At 40.9% G+C, this 13,716-nt stretch overlaps 1 protein-coding gene across 3 annotated transcripts in view; it reads left to right on the top strand.

The window, feature by feature from the left end:
- slco3a1a (solute carrier organic anion transporter family member 3A1a) overlaps positions 1 to 13,716 on the top strand; it is a 90,325-nt gene that overhangs the window by 66,660 nt on the left and 9,949 nt on the right. For all 3 annotated transcript variants that reach the window (XM_057836127.1, XM_057836126.1, XM_057836125.1), the window contains 5 exons: positions 7,375 to 7,473; positions 7,547 to 7,822; positions 9,738 to 9,902; positions 9,962 to 10,160; positions 10,279 to 10,423. In XM_057836127.1, the coding sequence (XP_057692110.1) occupies positions 7,375 to 7,473; positions 7,547 to 7,822; positions 9,738 to 9,902; positions 9,962 to 10,160; positions 10,279 to 10,423 (884 nt within the window). The remainder of the gene's footprint in view (positions 1 to 7,374; positions 7,474 to 7,546; positions 7,823 to 9,737; positions 9,903 to 9,961; positions 10,161 to 10,278; positions 10,424 to 13,716) is intronic.

Genomic DNA, 13,716 nt, shown 5'->3' with positions numbered 1-13,716 from the left:
TCCCTGCTCTCTAGTGGCAACAGTGAATATGACATAAATCACCTAACATGGCTGAATCCAGCTGCACACTGTCAAGACCAACATAAGCTAAGTTTTTGTTTGAACAATTTTTTAATGCATTGATTTAGTTTATTTAGCTGTTTATGTGGGACTATGTGTTTGAACCACTTGTTAAGAGCATTGTAAAAAAAAAAAAAAAGTTAGCATTTCATTGCATTTAAGCTAGCAGACTTTTGCTATGTAAGTTAGCCAATTGTTCTTTTGTTGTACATAGATCCTCATTTATCTATTTTTTTCATACTATTTGAGGCTCAGCTCAGGTCGACTACTAGAATAATCGATAGCTGCAGCCCCAGTATATTTAGCTGTTTTTTGTGAAATATGAGTGTGGACCATTTGTTAAGAGCATTGTTTTAAATTAAAAAAAAAAAAAAAAAACATTAGCATTTTATAGCATTTAAGGTAGCAAACTTTTGCCATGTAAATCAGCCAATTGTTCTTTTGTTGTACGTAGATAATCGTTTATTTATTTTTGTATACCATTTGAGGCTCAGCTTAGGTTTTTTTTTTTTTTCCTTATCCGATTGCTCGATTATTTGAACGTATTAGTTCATCGATTAATCGACTACTAAAAAAATCGATAGCTGCATCCCTACTTTTAATGCCAAAACAGGGTTTACGTGTTGGTGATTACTCGACTATAATAAGAGGCAAAAAAATCAACGGTAAAAATAGTATCTGTTTAAAAAAAGTAGAAAATTATATTTATGGAGAAATTGCGATGGTAGGTTAGCTGTGTTGGTTGGTATATAGGGTCACTTCCTGTTGATTTTTAGGTATTTGGGGTCACCTCATGTAGATATCTGCTCACTTCCTGTTGATTTTGAGTAATTTCAAGCTCACATCCTGTTGATTTGGTGATATTTAAGGGTCACTTCTTCTTGATATTTGCTGATTGTCTGTTGATTCGGGGGGAGTTCAGGATGTTTCCGGTTGAAAACGCGTCTCTTCCTGGTGATCACAGGCCACTTCCCGTCAGTAGAATGGCGAATAGGGCCATTGGAAAACAATGGGAAATTGTGTCCATTGGAAATGAATGGGAACGTTTTTGGCAAATTTTGGCGGAAGTGTATGTTATTGCCCCAAGAAAAAACATTTTGAAATTTCACTTTTTCTTCAAAATTGAGTGAATGGTAATTTTTGGGGCTGCCGCGTGAGAATTCTGGTCTTTTGGTGTATGAACGGTGTCGGTGGGTCAAACGGTTTTTGTTGGAAGAAACGCCATTGGGGAAAAAATAGAAAATATTATGAATAGTACCTTGTGCATTACATGCAAAGCTACAATCAACAATGAAACAATGACAGCAGAAAGATTGGATCTGTTATTGTCTTACAACTGAAAATAATGCTACATCCAGTGCGCTCGTTCACGTTATACGCTCTTTAACTTCCTCCACATTGGTGGCTTGCCTCCTGTGTGAAAACTGCCACCCCTCACGTTTCTGCTGTTGCAGGCTTGCTTCATGGCCACTTCAAAAGAGCCTGCTTGATTAGATGACAACTATCTCTTTGCAAGTAGCCAGTCATGTTGCAGGCTGCAACAGGACTTCCCCAAAAAAGCCCCATGTAAGTAACGAACAGTTGTAGTGGTTATTGAAACCGTTAGTATTTAGAAGAAGTCCTAAAGTTTAATTACTTCCCTCAGATTGAAACGTCAAGTGCATTATGTCTGCCGTGTCCAGCCGCAGTTCATTTTATGTTTTCACTGTACAAAGCCAATTCCTTCACTTCCTTCAGTAATCCTGCTTAAGTTGGCTCGGTAATCCTCCGAGCGAGATAAGACACGACGGCCTGTGCCACTTTCACAAGGGAGCGCAAAGAAACGGACGGGCGAGCTTTATCATTCCAAAAGATAAAGAGTAGCATAACCCCGAAATGTCAAAAGGACAGTTGGGTGCAACAACAAAGAAGAGTCCGACGGGGCGGGCACAGATGTCCAAAAATGGCTGTGTTGTGTCTGCTCAAGATAAATAGCTTTCAAACAAAAGACCATCTCTTCCTCCTCCGCCCTCACGTGAAGTCAGAACTTGAGAGGCCAATAATGGAAGGTCACAAACTTCCCTACTGAAGTGAGAGATTACATCTGACAGTTACATAACAGCTACTTGCTGCCTGGTTTTTGAAGAAATAGAAACTTAATTTGTTAAATCACTTGAAAATTAATTCACTAATAGAGCTAGATTCAAAATTTATACATATATATATGTATTAACGCGATAATTTTGACAGCCCTAACGGGTGGTAATTAATTTTTTTAATTAATCACGTTAAAATATTTGACGCAATTAACGCACATGCCCCGCTCAAACAGATTAAAATGACAGTACAGTGTAATGTCCTCTTGTTACTTGTTTTTTGGTGTTTGGCGCCCTCTGCTGGTGCTTGGGTCCAACTGATTTTATGGGTTAGTACCATGAGTGAGCATGGTGTAATTATTAACATCAACAATGGCGAGCTACTAGTTTATTTTTTGATTGAAAATTTTACAAAAGCATGTTTATTGAATCACACAAATAGAAAATAATGGCTCCAGAAGTGCTTCAATTTCCTAGACTCAGAAACATCTCTTATATAAAGTTGAATTAAAGTTAAAAAAAAAAATAGCTCTCAGGAAAAAAGTGTCCCCCCTCCAAAAAAAAAAAATAATAATCATAATGCGAATTATTTTCTAGCTAGAATTACGAAGAAAAATGCTTGTCTTTATTAAATTCTTAATTGAGTGAATCCAGTCAAATCTGCTCACTGCTAAGAGTTAGGGTTAGCCGCACACACAAACACAATGAGTTGCCACAGCACACTATTGTTTAACAAGCTAAATGATGATTGACATATTCGGCGTCTTTGAAGTAGCGCTGCTGAGCTTCTTTGGCAAGATCAAAGCTTCAAGGCACAAGCAAAACTCACAGCACACTGCTGACCAAGAAAAGCAGCAGGAGGGAGAGTGAGACTGTACGAGCATGAGGCAGAAAAATATATTAAATAAATATTTAAAATAAATAATAAATATATTTTTTTAAATTCAAAACCCAATCCTTTTTACCAAACTCTGATCCTCTGAAAAATTGTGTTATCCCTACTCCCTATCCCTAGTTTTAAATTGACTTTTTTATATTGGCCAGTTGGATTTTAAAAAAGCAGATACCCATATACGTCATATTTCCAAATATCGGCCCGATATATTGACCGGACGAACTGGTCATTCCTGTTAGTTTGAAACAATAGCCCCTGAATTTGTGCGGGATTTAAAATCCGGAAAGGGAAAGCCTCTCGGGCAGTCGCCTGCCCAGCCTTGTTCTATTGGTCTCTAAACAAATTAGATGGAGGCAAAAACACAAGAGCAGAGCTCCATTATTGAATTACATCTGACGTACTCCCCTAGGAAGATCATTGACGAATGCTAAAGGGCTTTGGTTGAACTGCAACATGAACAAATTAGTTTGTTTTGTGCTTATCAGGTTACAGGGCTGCCGTGAGGGTAATACGTTGCTAATATTCCCATGCATTATTGGCTGCCAATGACGGGGATAAACGTTCAATCCGTTTTGACTTGGACGTCGGCAGCGAATGATAATTGTACAGTTTCTCATGAAAATTATGGGTTTCTTTTCATTGAAAACGAAAGATTATCTTGCTACATGTGTTGCCTGTGATGTAATAACCGCTCTTGGCAAGGGAACATGTATCACAAGAGGCTAATGTATCACGCTGGACTGGCAGAGGAAGTGGGATTTTATTCTGGAGGTAATTCAATGATTGCTGCTCATCAGGGTGGTCAGTAGTAAGGCTTCTGTGTGCCAGACACTTTCTCGGTTGTGGTCTGTTGACATCTGAAGATGGAGTTAATCCTACATGAAGATGTAATGTTTCAACAATCCGTGCAAGATTTAAACAATAAAAGCAGCGGAGCTCGACGTCCCTTCACAATAAATTCAAGTTCGTAAACTAATGTTGGACCTTGTGTGGATTTTTAACTCATTGGTTGCCATTGACGGCGCACTGTCACACGTGTGGCACGTGAGTATGGAAATAAATATGTTGGTCTCAGCCGTCACGCTTTAGTTGCAATTTCTGAGGATTGCATGTTACCAGGTCAACATTTTTTAACATGACAGTGATATCAAGGAGCAAAAGAAATCTTGGGCAGTGTTATCCAGCCATTGCTCGTTCTGGACTGCTTATACTGCATGAAAATCTCAGATATAAATGTGACATATGGGCAAAAAAATCAGAATTGGCCTGCGGTTTGAACGTAGCTGAAATGAAAATCTGTAAATGATCTAAATTATTTAGTGATACCTCGTTTTTCGCAGTTAATGGGGACCGCTGCAATAAGTGAAAAACTGAAGTAGCGCACCCCCCCCCCCCCAAAAAAAAATTTTTTTTGTCTGTTCAATGTATTTATTCAGATTTAGCATTGGAAAGAGATACATATAAGACATGTTTTTTCACTCCCCCCCCCCCAAAGTATCATTAAAATACAGTGGTACCTCTACATACGATCACTTCGACACACGATCTTTTCGACATCCGACGTAAAATTTGAGCCGCCATTTGTTTCTACATCCGACGAGTTGCTCGAAATACGACGACATGACAGCACTGCAAACGAACGCACGGTGGATTTTCTTGTGTGAGAAATCAACACAGTTTTCAAAAAAAGTTGATACAGTTGGAGAAACAAGGAAAAAAGTGATGCTTACCTTTGAAATGAAGATGCAAGTTATAGAAAAATATGAGCTTGGTGTGCGCGTCCCTGAACTGGCTCAACAATACAGCTCCATGGTCCTCTTCCGACCACCGTTCGCCACTATTTATAAGTTAAGGTGACAATTATTATTGTGGTAACATTGCCAAGGAAATCGCCAGCTTCGTCGCGTTTTTATCATTTATTTAAGAACTTATCCAACACAAAACGCCCATTGTCTTAAGCAGTTGACTGCTCTCAAGAAAACGAAAGTATTATCTCTACCGCACCCGGCGCACCGACCTATCTCACCGTGACGTCAGCTTCGCGGTGCGTTCAGGGACAGTAAAAAGTGTCCGCCATATTAGAATCCAATTCGTTACATTATTTACAGGAATAATTATTAATTATTCTTCTTCTTATTATATTATTCTAACTTATTTATTTATAACTTATTTGTTTTTCTATGTTTAATTGCCATTTGTAACAGTGCCAGCAGTATTTATTAAGAATTTAGTGTATGTTTTTAGGCTTTGGAACGAATTAATGGAATTATAATGTATTCCTATGGGAAAATCCTGCTCGACATACGACCATTTCGACTTACAAACAAGGTCCTGGAACGAATTAAATTCGTATGTAGAGGTACCACTGTATATATATTTTTTTTAATAAATTGTTTTTAAGCACTTCAAATGTAATAATTATGATACGTTTTAAACATGTTACCGTCCCACCGAATTATTTTTAAACAAGCATAAAGTACTGGAGTAGTAAATTGCTTGGCTTTATCAAATGCTTCTGTTACCTCCCTTGGCTGTGACTTTTGGAGTGACATGTGGAAATTCTAAACTGCTCAGGATCACTTTTAACAAGTGGCAGTTATTGCCACGAACACAACACGTCTGGTTGCCTCGAATGTCGCCACACACACATATATTCCAGCGCGCGCTTCCTTATCACCCCGCCTGCGCATACGCACAGAGACTGTCTGTTCCAAGGCAGCACTCACAACACTTCATTGAGTGAGTCCATTCAGATCCGCTCAAGCTGCTTATTTACACACAATGAGGTGCCACAGCAACTGTTTAACAAGTAAACGATGATTGACACATGCTGCGCTTCTGAAGTTTGTGACTCTGTCAAGTTCAAACACAAGCATCTGTCAACATCGTTAACTTTAATAAGCAACTCCAGTACAGTGCCACAGTGCCTGAGGAGCAAAGAGCAGGGACAGGGAGGTAGGGAGCGAGAGTGAAGGCAGAGTTATACTTCCGAGTCAGACCTGCGCCGTCAAGGAAGAACCGATTTACGACCCTCCGCCGTAGCCTCTCTGGCTCCTTCTCATTTTTCTGACTTTGCGTCGCGTCAACACGTGTGACGTGGTGGAAATTGACTATGATTGATCCGCTCAGACTTGTTCAGCGCGAAATCAACAATGTCAAACATGATTTTTCTACACGCAAAAATGGACCAAGCCGACCAGAGTATCAAAGAAGAGCAAGTACGACAACTTGTACAATGTCTCTTCAAGACATTATGAAGAATTTGTGGGAGGAAAATACGGGGCTGGGGGTCAGCCAGCGATTGAATAATAAAATGGAAGAACCACCGAGACAAGTATGTGTGTGTTTGGAATCGAATGGCCACATGGAGCAGTGACCCAGTTGGCCAAAAACTGCCAGCTTTTTATCACGTTATGTCGTATTTTTGGTTGGTGCGCTTCATCATTTATTGTGTACATATGTTTGCTGTGAATCTGTGAGTTATTTACGTGTCACACTTCAAGTATATGAAGAATAACGCACAGATTTGGTGTCAAAAGAGTTGTTTTGATGTTTAATTTTCAACAACAGACAGTTCACACACGATACATTATCAGTGATTGAGAGTGCCTCGGTGCTGTTATGATAACGTTAACATCAAGGCTTCCAACGCAGTTTGGGAAGTTCCAAGTTTTTTAATTTTTTTTAATTGAAAAAAAAATTGCGATGGACTGAGGGCGCGAAGTTTGAAGCGCGAAGTAGCGAGTGATCACTGTAGACTAGTAGTGTGATCACCGGTGACTTTAGTTGCGGATGCGGTCTTTCAATAAGGTGAAGCTCAAAGTGTGTCTGTCTGTGAGTGCTTTATGATGGTGTAGGGCAGCGGTCTCAAACCGACTCCACAAAGGGCCGCAGTGGGTCCTGGTTTTTGTTCCAACAGATCCAGCACAAACAGTTCAACCAATGAGGTTTCTACTAACATAAGCAGCACCTGATTGCAATCAACTGATTACACTTGTAAGAAACCAGATTGGTGAAAAGGTATTTGTCTCGTTTGGTTGGAATGAAATCCAGTACCCCCTGCGGCCCTTTGAGGACCGGTTTGAGACCACTGGTGTAGGGGCTCAGTGGCACCTGCAAAACGGTAGGGAAAGAAAATAGAGTGCCAGAAGTCAAGTCTATAAACACAAGCAGCTACCCAAAAAAAAAAAAAAAAGCACCAGAAATAGAAGCTCAATTTTGGGCCACATCGCTGCCAGCTCTCTCGCGTAAAATGAATTTGACGTCTATTGCCGTCAATGGCAGTAAAACATGATCATTCAATGCCAGCAATCCAAGTTAAAATGCCTTTCATGCTTCTCGCAGGTATCCTCTTTTCCACGCTGGTGTTCGGCCCCGCCTGCGGCTTCATTCTAGGCTCCGTCTGCACCAAATTCTACGTGGACGCCATCTTCATTGACACCGGTGACGTGCCTCAATCCGCTGGAAATATTTTTATTCTCAGGATGCTAACCGAGCCGCGTGTGGGTCCTCACAGATAAACTGGGCATCACCCCGGAGGACCCGCGGTGGATCGGGGCCTGGTGGGTGGGCTTCCTCCTCTGCGGTGCCTTACTCTTCTGCTCGGCGCTCCTGATGTTTGGCTTCCCGCAGTCGTTGCCCGTCAAGGATGGAGAGGACGGGCCGGACAGCCAGCAGGCAATGCTTCCTCCTGCTCCTCTCAGTCCCGACTCGGACGCTCCCAAGCCCAGCAACGGGGCCGTAGGGGAACACAAGCTGTCCAATAGCCCCACCTGCTGTCAGCAACTCAGGGGTGAGCGCTGAAAACCACTCTTTCTTGCTGTTCTGCAGCCACTAAATGGGTCTTGGCGTCTCCAAGCATGGTAATAGTAGTACAAGGGCTCCCTCTACTGGTAATCAATGGATTTACTGTTTAAATGGTGAATAACCTCAAGAAGTCGTCTATTTACTAACCTTGATCAAGTGTCTCAAAAAGACAGTGGAGGATATAAAAGCAAAACATGGGTGTATACATTTTGCAAGGGACGGGACATTAATAAGACGAAACAGATTTGGTGAACAGGGCTACATTTCTCACGAATATGAACCTAATTAATTGATAGGCTAAATGATCAATGCAAAATAAATCTGTATTGACTTTTACTAACGTTCATATGTATTGGTTCAGGTTATACACGGTTCGATTCAAACCTTTGTATTAATAAACCACTAAGGAAACATTTTGAAAACTTAGAGAATAAATGTCTGATTTTTATTAGCAAATTTAAATTGCAATATTTGAACCTATGATTTGAAATCACATTGTTTGATTTTTAAAGAATTTATTTGTCCATCTCAATACTTTGTTATGTACCCTTTGTTGGCAATAACGGAGGCCAAACGTTTTCTGTAAGTCTTCACGCTTCGCTTGGTGTAAAGAAATCAACTGTGGGAGCAATTATTAGAAAATGGAAGACATACAAGACCACTGATAATCTCCCTTGATATGGGGCTCCATGCAAGATCTCACCCCGTGGCGTCAAAACCATAACAAGAACGGTGAGCAAAAATCCCAGAACCACACGGGGGACCTAGTGAATGAACTACAGAGAGCTAGGAACACAGTAACAAAGGCTACTATCAGTGACAAAATGCGCCGCCAGGGACTCAAATCCTGCACTGCCAGACGTGTCCCCCTGCTGATGCCAGTACACGTCCAGGCCCGTCTGCGCTTCGCTAGAGAGCATTTGAATGATCCAGAAGAGGACTGGGAGAATAGAATGTATTATGGTCAGATGAAACCAAAGTAAAACTTTTTGGTAAAAACGCAGGTTCTCGTGTTTGGAGGAGAAAGAATACTGAATTGCATCCGAAGAACACCATACCCACTGTGAAGCATGGGGGTGGAAACATCATGCTTTGGGGCTGTTTTTTCTGCAAAGGGACCAGGACGACTGATCTGTGTAAAGGAAAGAATGAATGGGGTCATGTATCTATATATGTAGCTGGGTCTTTTAACATGACAATGATCCCAAACAAACAGCCAGGGCAACAAAGGAATGGCTTCGTAAGAAGCATTTCAAGGTCCTGAAGTGGCCTAGCCAGTCTCCAGATATCAACCCCATCGAAAATCTGTGGAGGGAGTTGAAAGTCCATGTTGCCTAACGACAGCCCCAAAACATCCCTGCTCTAGAAGAGGTCTGCATGGAGGGATGGGCCAAAATACCAGCAACAGTGTTTGAAAAGCTTGTGAAGAGTTACAGAAAACGTTTGGCCTCCGTTATTGCCAACAAAGGGTACATAACAAAGTATTGAGACAAACTTTTGGTATTGACCAAATACTTATTTTCCACCATGATTTGCAAATAAATTATTTAAAAATCAAACAATGTCATTTTCTGTTTGTTTTCCACATTCTGTCTCTCATGGTTGAGGTTTACCCATGTTGACAATTACAGGCCTCTCTAATATTTTCAAGTGGGAGAACTTGCACAATTAGTGGTTGATTAAATACTTATTTGCCTCACTGTATGCTTATTGACAATTATTAAAGCATCCAGTGAGGCATCATAATACAATTGTTAAGTCCACAACTGCATTTATTGGTATGTTTGATATCGGTATCAGATGTTTAGAGTTGGACAATATCGGTTATTGGTTAAAAAGTCATTCTCAGACAACTCTAGTCTAGTGTTTTGCCATTTTTGAATCTAGTCTTTTTCCGACAGTGATCCCTAAGGTGACCAAACACCTGCTTTCCAACCCGGTGTTCACATGCATCATCCTGGCCGCCTGCATGGAAATTGCCGTGGTGGCCGGTTTCGCCGCTTTTTTGGCCAAATATCTGGAGCAACAGTTCAACCTCACCACCACCTCGGCCAACCAGCTGCTAGGTCTGCGCGCATTTAATCTCTGATGTAAAATGTCAAAGTAACATAGCGTGTGTTTGCAGGTATGACAGCTATCCCATGCGCTTGTCTGGGGATCTTCATGGGTGGCCTGCTGGTGAAAAAGCTCAACCTGTCAGCGCTGGGAGCCATCCGAATGGCAATGTTGGTCAACTTGATTTCCACCGCTTGCTACATTTCCTTCCTGTTTCTGGGCTGTGACACGGGCTCTGTAGCTGGTGTGACTGTCACGTACGGCAACAAGTAAGAACAGGCTCTTTTCTTTTATTCCCGTAGCCACCTGGGGGCAGTATAAGACAGACTGATTTACCTTTTATTGAGGATAAAATATTCATGATTGAGGCCTTTTGTGTTTGTCCAGCACGCTGCAAGTGGGCAAAAAGCCGGAAGCGGCGTGCATCAATCAGTGCAACTGTTTCACGTCATCCATTAGCCCCGTGTGCGGCTCCAACGGCGTCACCTACCTGTCGGGCTGCTTCGCCGGATGCAACCACATCAGCGCTCAGGTCATTGTTGCACCAGACCCGCACTCGCTTCAAATTAGTGTAGTGACAAGTGACTTAAAATTTTACATGAGTATTGTTACTTTTATAAGGCAGAAGGTTTATATAATTAACCAGTTCATGGACAGTTGGTCATCACAGTGGACGGCTATTCAACAGATGACACTTAAGATCTAAATTTTCACATAGGGCCGCAGTGGGACTCATTTTCGCCCTGTAATTTCATATCTCACACTGGCCTTTTTTATATCATTTAACTCATTCACTCCCAGCCATTTTCACTGGTACAACCCCCTTCGCTCCCGGCCGTTTTACTGGATTTTGACTAATTTTGCAAGGCCCACGGAAAATTCTGTCCTATTGCTATATAAACATGGAACTAGAGCAGGGCGGTAAACCGAAAATTTACCGTCACCGAAATTCTTAACGATGACCGACGTAATTTTGACCATGTCGGTAAATTCGGTAAATTAATAAAACAAGAAAATAGTCTTTTCATCCCGCTTTGATTCTGTGTTGTTCGTCTATGTTCATTCCCCTTTAAGAAAGCAGTGAATGTGCTTACGTAGGGAGTCACGTGATCATCAGGAAGCCAATCAAACAAAAGCCCGGTAAGCTAACGCTAGCAGCTAACGCTACAAGCAAAACGTGATGGAGTGTGGCTTAAGGGAGGTTCACCAAACTTTCAACCGACATTTAGTAGACTCTTGGTGGCATCCAGACGGGCTTTCACCCGCTGTCCTCCTTTGTTCTCACGATTTCCGGAGATGGTGCTTTCAGTGCTTTCTACTGGTAGCCAGGCTAACGCTAGCTAGCGGCTAACGCTACAAATGAACGTTATGGAGTCGGATAGCGGCTCTAACTTGTCGAAACGGCTGAACTTAATGAGTGGATTGGGCACGGACTGCATCTAGCAATTACTATGTGGCGTTATTTTGTACCTGTCTGCGTGTGATTCCTCTGATAGCTTTTGTGATGGTAAAGCATTCAGCATAAAGTACAATCCAACGGCAAAACTTATAATGACCGAGAAATGGCCCCAGCTATTTTTATTGTGCGTGCATTTATTAAAAAATGCACTGGGGGGAAAAAAAACTATAAACCATAAAGTAAACACTTGTATTTAATAATTATGTCACAGCAGCCATTAACAATAAGTTGTCTTTTTGAAGTGTACTGTTCAAGCTGCAAGTCATTTGTGTTACAATTACATGTTTGCACAGGCATATTGATTTTGACAATGTACATTGTTCAAGTCATACACGCTGTTATAAATGTTCATACTTAAATTCTTATTGCTTACAATACATTTTTATAAACTTAATGTTTAGACTGCATGTACAATTGTTAAATACAGTATATCAAATTGAATGCTGGTAAATAAATCAACAAGAAATAGTTAATCTGTATTTCATGCATTGATTCAGATTTTCAAATTATATAACAGTCCGCTTGGGCGAATTTATCGTCATTTATCGTTATCGAGATAAATCTGCTCAATTTATCGTGATACATGTTTAAGGCCATATCGCCCAGCCCTACATGGAACCCACCAAAAGAAAGATTAGACTCTCTTCTTTCAGCAGGAGAAAAAGTAAGGTCATACCTTCTTTAGAAATCAGCAGTGGAAAATAGCTTAATTTGAACAATTTTCCAATTTCTGAGGAAAAAACAGAGAAATTGAGCTTTTTGTGAGAGCATACATTTCAAACATAGCTTTGACTTTTAACACAGCTATTTTTTTCTTTGGTTACATCCCAAACATCTGAATAATGTTTTCATTTTACAAAATAACATGAACAACAAGACAAATAGAGCTTTTGATTGCAAAGTAACAATTTATTTACTGAGAGATGAAGCTGTTGTGGCCGTGACAGCCGAGTAAACTTTTCCCTCATCGCCGCCTGTCTCATAAAGATGGATTTTTTTTAGTCTCTGCGGGGTCTGCTCGGCGAGCAGCACGGACTCAACGGCATCGTCCGCTGCACTGGTGGTCCCAGTCGTTCTGCTCGGTCGTCCAGCGCCTGGCATCCCGGGCGTCCTCTAGGTTGTTCTCCATTCGGTCGTCTTCCGCCGGCGCCCCGGCCGTTCGTTACAATTGAATCAGGTTGCGGGTCTTACCAAATGCGCTACTGCCATCCAGGGGCCAGTTTTATTGCTTTAAAATGGATTTCAGCTTTGTGCTTTGGAGCGAAATTGAATCAGAACCCAGAGATGTCTCTTGTAAAAAAAAAAAAAAAAAACAAGACGTATAAATACTCATCTTTGGGACACTGAAACAACTAAAAATAGAATTTATTTATACGTTTTTGGGAGCAAATGAGTTAAAATAGGGATGTCCCGATCTGATATTTTTGCACCAGAGTCCGATTTTGAGAATCGGCCAATACCAAGTCCAGATCCGATACCGAAATTGTTTTTTTTTTTTTTTTCATTTTGTCTTTTAGTGTGTATTGTTATTGCTGTATCAGCAGCTAGTTAAAAACGCAAATTTGAATTGCTGTTATTGAAGATGAAACTGATTTAATTTCCATTTTTATTTTCGCTTCATTCTGCAAGTGTTGATGTCATGAGAAGCTGAATAAAGCAAACCACACTCATTTCGGAGCTTAGCTCACTGTCTAGCTACGGCTTAGCTCCAACGTCTTGGTGAGGACGGTACAGTGACGCATAACACATGTTTTTGGATAGTAATATTGAGATTTGCGGGGTATTTAGGGGTATTTAAATTCCGGTTACGTTGTCAGCATAGGAACGGAACTTGCTCGTAACCCAGGGACTACCTCTACAGTAGTATCAAAAAGTATCTGAACCTTTAGTAATTTCTCACATTTCTGCATAAAATCACTATCAAATTTGATCTGGTCTTTGTCAAAATCACACAGAAGTAAAAACAGTGTCTGCTTTAACTAAAACCACCCAACCATTTAGGTTTTCCTACTTTAATGAGGATAGCATTCCAACAATGACAGAAGGGGGGGAAATAAGTAAGTGAACCGTCTGCCTAAGGAGATTTAAAGAGCAATTGGAACCAATTTTTACCAAACAATTTAAGTCAGGTGTGTGCCCAATCACTGATGAGATTTTTATAGTAAGAATTGTCTTGATGAGACGCATTGTCTGTTGTGCATCATGGCTCTGTCAAAAGAGCTGTTTAAAGACCTGTGGTCAAGGATTGTTGATTTGTATAAAGCTGGGAAATGATACAGAACCATCTCTAAAAGTCTGGATGTTCATCAATTGACAATTGGAGAAGTTGTCGACAAATGGAGAGAGTTTGGCACTGTTGCTTCTCT

This window comes from Corythoichthys intestinalis, chromosome 5 (genome assembly GCF_030265065.1).
Source record: "Corythoichthys intestinalis isolate RoL2023-P3 chromosome 5, ASM3026506v1, whole genome shotgun sequence".
NCBI classification, from domain to species: domain Eukaryota; kingdom Metazoa; phylum Chordata; class Actinopteri; order Syngnathiformes; family Syngnathidae; genus Corythoichthys; species Corythoichthys intestinalis.
This window is presented reverse-complemented; position numbering and strand designations above follow the sequence as displayed.